The sequence below is a fragment of the Astatotilapia calliptera genome, chromosome 15 (genome assembly GCF_900246225.1).
Source record: "Astatotilapia calliptera chromosome 15, fAstCal1.2, whole genome shotgun sequence".
In the NCBI taxonomy this organism is placed as follows: Eukaryota; Metazoa; Chordata; class Actinopteri; order Cichliformes; family Cichlidae; genus Astatotilapia; species Astatotilapia calliptera.
Genome location: NC_039316.1, coordinates 5055334 through 5061084, shown reverse-complemented (window position 1 = coordinate 5061084; position 5751 = coordinate 5055334). Strand labels below are relative to the sequence as shown.

General features: G+C 40.6%; 1 protein-coding gene across 1 annotated transcript; it reads left to right on the top strand.

Moving 5' to 3' along the window:
- Positions 1-3038: 3038 nt before the first annotated feature.
- Positions 3039-5252, top strand: LOC113006568 (uncharacterized). Its single transcript, XM_026142619.1, has 2 exons — positions 3039-4435; positions 4568-5252. The coding sequence occupies exons 1-2, from the start codon at positions 4154-4156 to the stop codon at positions 5219-5221; spliced, it is 936 nt and encodes a 311-aa protein (XP_025998404.1). The 5' UTR covers positions 3039-4153; the 3' UTR covers positions 5222-5252.
- The last annotated feature ends 499 nt before the right edge of the window (positions 5253-5751 follow it).

The following is a 5751-nucleotide window of genomic DNA, read 5'->3' as shown; positions in this document are numbered from 1 at the left end:
AACAACACCAACACGATGGTATCAGATCATCCATGTTTCCCAGTGTCCACGCTGTTACAAATGACATTCACTGACATTCTTAAGTCTTGAACTTACATTTCATATAAAAGATGAATGTAGTCTTTGTCATAACAATTAGTGCTGTCAGCGTTAATCTTGTTAAAATTACGTTAATGCCATAACCGCATTAACCGCATTAAATCTCCGTTAGCAAGCTAACGTGGATCGCCCCGTACCAGGGGCTGCATGGCGCTAACGCGTTGGTGCCATGCAGCCCCAGGCACGGGGCGATCCGCGTTAAATCACTATTGGAGATTTGGCACGTTAATGCGGTTGTGGCATTAACCGCATGGCGTTATTTAAACGAGATTAACGGTGACAGCACTAATAACAATTGATTTTTACATCAGACAATGACATTAAAAGTGCTCCAGGAATACCATAAAAACAGTCGAGACATCCAATTCAGTTAAAAAAGCATCCTCAAATAAGAGGAGCTAAAGCCTAATAGACTGCTAATGGCTACAGCTGCTTGTACTGGCTAAAATGTTAGTCGAGGAAATCACTCCACTAAATTTAAGCCCTAAAAATGTAAACATTCCAGTTAAAACATCTTCAGCTCAAAGACAAGTAAGAACAGAGACATAACCCTCAAAAGGCTTTTAAAATGATTTTTTTAAATGACATGTGGACAAAAGAGCCACACTTCTCAAATGTTTGTTAGTCTTTATTGTGAGACCACAGTGAGAAGAGAAGACAGGAAAGCTGGGAGAAACACCTTGCAGTAAATGCCTTCAGGGCCCATTCAAACTTCGGTCTTTGCATTAGCCTAATATCATAAGGGTACCCTTCTTTATCCAGTGAGCTAAAATGGCACGCCACGGTGCATTTTAATACTAATTTTCTGGAGATTCAGTCTTTCCAATTATCACCATTTCTTCAGCACAATATTGCTGCTTCCTATTGTCCAAAATGTTCAGTTTGTCCTTGGGAAGCTTTCACCTAGCAACAGTAGAAAACTGAGGAGGAAGAAAGTGTTTGTCTGTTTCTTTAATCGGGAATGATGAAGATGAGAATACTGTCCACTCGCTTTACGCTTACACCGATTACCATCTGGCGTCCTCCGCAAATACACATGCTGCTGTGCAAGTGGGACTCCATCAAAGTGAATTTAAATGGTTTACAGTCACCGAAATTCGTCACTGGTACTTTTTTTTTTGTCCAAAGTGAGCCCCCACTAAGTATTTAGCATTTGAAATACACTTTATTTTTCTGCTCAGCAGTGAGTGCCCAGAAATGTGAAGTGTGATGATTAAGGCACCGGTCATTGCGTCAGTTCAGTATAAAAATAAGCCTTAACAATGTTAGTGATTATCTGGTCTTCAATATTCATTCCTCAGATTTATAACAGTTAAAAGGGCAGGTTTTTATTCAGGGGCCATCTGTGCCTGTGCAAATGTTGGAAAACAGTACCTCTAATTATCTGGTGACACATAGTGGCAATCAGCAATCAGCCGAGCAGTTTCAGCTTGCATATAGCTGGGAAGGTTTATGTCTCTGCTTTTTCTATATTCATTGTTTATCTGTTCAAGACCAATAAAATCGAACAGGTGAGGTTTTTTTTAAAGGCAAACAAAAATTAATGACCCCTAATAAGTATTTACTGTAAGTAATACAGCCCTGCAATTATAAAGTTATCTCGCTAAAGTCGAAACTGAGGCTCCACGCCTATTTTTCATAATCGCCCGCCCAAAAAATGACGTGATTTTTCATTTGAACCGGACGCTGCTCTCATTCTCCTCGTCCATATGTCATTGTCCTCCACGATAATCCTAATTACTGTGCGGTCAGGAATAATTGCTTCCTCTCTGGCATCATTACTCTCCCTACTGTGGGTACTCTAACCACACACTTTTCTTTTTCAGTTTAAGATAAACAGCACATTGATTTCTACTCCGATCGGAGTCCTTCTCGTGTAACAGGTGGGATTTCTGACATTGTGCCAAAAAACAACAATCAACACCTTTCACTGCTGCTTCTGTCAGTCTACCACTCCTCTCTGTTCTTCTCACCCCTCGGCTCCCGTCTCCTCCTCTCCCCGAACTCTTTGCTCCTTGTCAGAAAAATACAATTTTCAGAGGAGATTCACGGCGATTGGGTTAAGAGATCATCACCCACTCGTGTGCGCCGTTCAGGTCAGAGAGGCAAGTAAGCGACGAGCATACTCGCGTCCCCAGATACATCCGGTTACCATGGCAACTGTACGTGAGCGACTGGAGTGCTCTGCGTTTGTGTCTGCGTGTGTGTGTTTAGCTCAGAGCTTCCCATTAATAAAGAGTAATCGAACGCAAAGACTTGAGCGTTGACAATACAAGGCCGCGCGGACGGTTGTGTTTTCATGTTTCTGACTGAAGGGCAAGGAAACAAAAACAAGACTGTGATGAAACTTCTTTGTACAGGGAAATCTTCCATAACCCTTTAAGAGTCAAACCAAGTAGTTCAATGAGAAACAACAACCGAAACGTTTTAGCAAATGATGGGGCTAAAAAGGAAGGGGTAACTTCTTACAAGACAAAACTAGCTCCCATGCTTATTATAAATGTGACAAATATATCAACGTTTGGGAGGAGTGTGGACACATTTTGCACTTTGGTTCAGGAACAATAAGATACTTTGTGAAGTGTGTGGAGCAACTTTCAGCGGTAAAAACTTTTTAGTCAACTTAGTCAAACTGATGCGGGAGGGCTGCAGTAATAACAGAAATTCAACACTTTATATAAATGCATTTAATTATTAAATCCATTATGCATTTAATTAAGTGAATTAAAACTGGTAATAGCAGCTGGTTAGTTTGTGATAATACTCATCACTCTGACCTACCTTTGCTGCTCTTGTCTTGAAGTTTGTGTCCCAGCAGCTGGTCGGGGTCACACTTTGGCCTCAACACTTTGCATATAACTGGGTAGCATTAGCATTTTATAGCCAATAGCCTGTGTTGTGTATGTTTTTTGAATAAACATTTTAGGAAATCCATGACTTTCTCTTCTATTTTGATTAGACTGAAAAGTTAAGGTTGCATGTGCCTCGTAGGATTTGTTTGATTGTTGGGGTTTCTCTCTAATACAGGCAACTGTGTGATTTTGCACTATATAAATAAACATTTAATGAGCTGAAATTGAATTATATTTAAAAAGATACAGCACAATAATGTAGGCAGCAAATTTTGATGTTCACCTAGACCATTCACAATTTCACATAAACTAACATTAACTTACAGTTTTTTCCAGTCACTAACAAGCGTTTGTCCAAACAGTTGTCACATTTGCAAAACTCTAAACACAATTAGCACAGCATCGGTCTGTTGTGGCCATACCATTCTTACATTTCATGTCGTGTTCACCCAATATGCAGTCAGTGAACACATTTCCACAATGCTTACATTTTCTTAACAGACAAGCTATACCTCCCAACAAAATTATGGACTGTTTTTGTAGTATTTACGAATGTTAACACACAACATCCCACAATAGCAAAAACAATATTCCAAACCGTAGATACAGTATAAAAACCTCTGCTTCTGCAATGATATCAGTACAAAAACAATATCAATATCAAAAATATATCTCAGCTGATAATAAACAAACAATTGAATAATTGACACACAGCTGATTTATGTTGGGTAAATTGGGCCAACGACAGCTTCTTCCATTCTGGCTTAGACTCAGTGGGGTTTATAAGGCAAGACCTTGAGGAGTGATGTTTTTGGAAACAAAAAAAAGACAAACACTGTAATGTCTGGTCGAGGAAGAGTAAGAGCAAGGGGCCCAGGGAGAAGAGCAGGCCCAAGGAGAGGGCAAGGTAGAGGTGTAAGAATGCGTGGTGGTGGCATTCCAAGGGCTGCAAGAACAGTAGTCAGTGATGAAATTCGTGCCACTATCATTGACCATGTAATCAACCATGGTCTTTCACTAAGAGAGGCTGGTGAAAGAGTGCAGCCCAATTTGAGGCGGTCAACAGTTGCCTCCATTATACGCATCTTTCAACAAACCAACAGGTAAGTATTGCATTTTACATGGATTGTTTCTATTCTCACTTGACATGTCAATATGGTCATACAGTAATGCATATGTTGAATTTTTTGTCTTTCTAAAGAATGCAACGTCTTCCACCCTCTGGGGGAAGAGGAAAGCTCCTCAGTAATGATCAGGAGCTTGCCATTGTAGAAATGGTTACTGCAAATAATGCAATAAAACTGCGTGAAATTCAAACTAGAATTGTGGTGGACCATGAGATATTTGACAATATCGATAGAATCAGCCTCACAACCATTACGCGGACATTGTCCAAACACAGAGTGCGGATGAAGCAGCTCTACACTGTTCCCTTTGAGAGGAACAGTGAGAGGGTCAAGGAGCTACGACGACAATATGTCCAGGTATAGTGTATATTCAATCCAATGTCCAGTTCTATAAGCTTTGCACTTTGCAAGTAGGTAACCTACACAATACTAGGTTACAGTACAGTATGGTATACAGTAATAACATGACTTACATAAACTTTGTTTCAGAGAGTTATGGAATTGGAGGCCAACCAGGCCCCTCATGAATTCATATACATCGATGAGGCAGGATTCAATCTGGCCAAAAGGCGTCGACGTGGACGAAATGTAATTGGAAAAAGGGCCACAGTTGATGTGCCAGGACAGAGAGGGGCAAACATTACCATGTGTGCAGCAATTGCAAATGCAGGATTACTCCTTCACAGATGTCAGGTTGGACCCTATAATACAGAGCGCTTGCTTGCCTTTCTCAATGATCTCCACCAGCGCCTGGTTCCAGAGCAAGGTCAGGAGGGTGAAAACATGAGGACCTTTGTAATTACCTGGGACAATGTGGCTTTCCATCACTCGCAAGCAATAACAACATGGTTTGAAGTCCACCCAAGACTGGTAAGTCTCTTCCTTCCACCCTATTCACCTTTCCTCAACCTCATAGAGGAGTTCTTTTCTGCATGGAGGTGGAAGGTTTATGACCATCAGCCACATGACCAGATGTCCCTCCTCGAAGCCATGGATGCTGGCTCCAGGGACATCACAGTTGACGATTGCCAAGGGTGGATCCGACATACCAGGCGATTCTATCCCAGGTGCATCGACTTGGATAACATCAGATGTGATGTTGATGAAAACATGTGGCCTAACCCTGAAGATCGCAGAGATTAGATGCAAAGTTTTTGCCTTTTTTTAGCCCCCCTCCCCCCCTTTTGATCTTGGCTTTTTGCTGTTGTTTTTTTGTTCAGAATGCTCTTGTGTGTTTCATGGATATTTTGTTCACTGTAAGCAATACTGTAAAACTTTCTCTGTCCTATCATACTGTGTTTCTACTGTACCTCCTGTAGTAAACAGTAAAGAAACATAAACTTGTTTGCTTTTTACTGGAATGCTTTTGAATGTGAACATTACTGTACATGTGGACATACAGTTACCAACCAAGACATTTCTGGTGTCAAAATGGTGGATTGCATGTTTCGCATGCAAATACCTGTAAAACTGAAACATAAAAGTCTATGCAGTTTTTGTAATGTCAATAATAGCCAGTATTTTGAAACCTGGTGTACTTTGATTGACTGCATGTACCTTGTGAAGTGAAAACAAGTGTTATTCTTTGACAGACTAATTTCATTTTGAGTCAGATTTATAGTGTTTTTGTACAGTTAGTGTGTGCAGAGAAAGATGTGTTCTATTTTGAAATG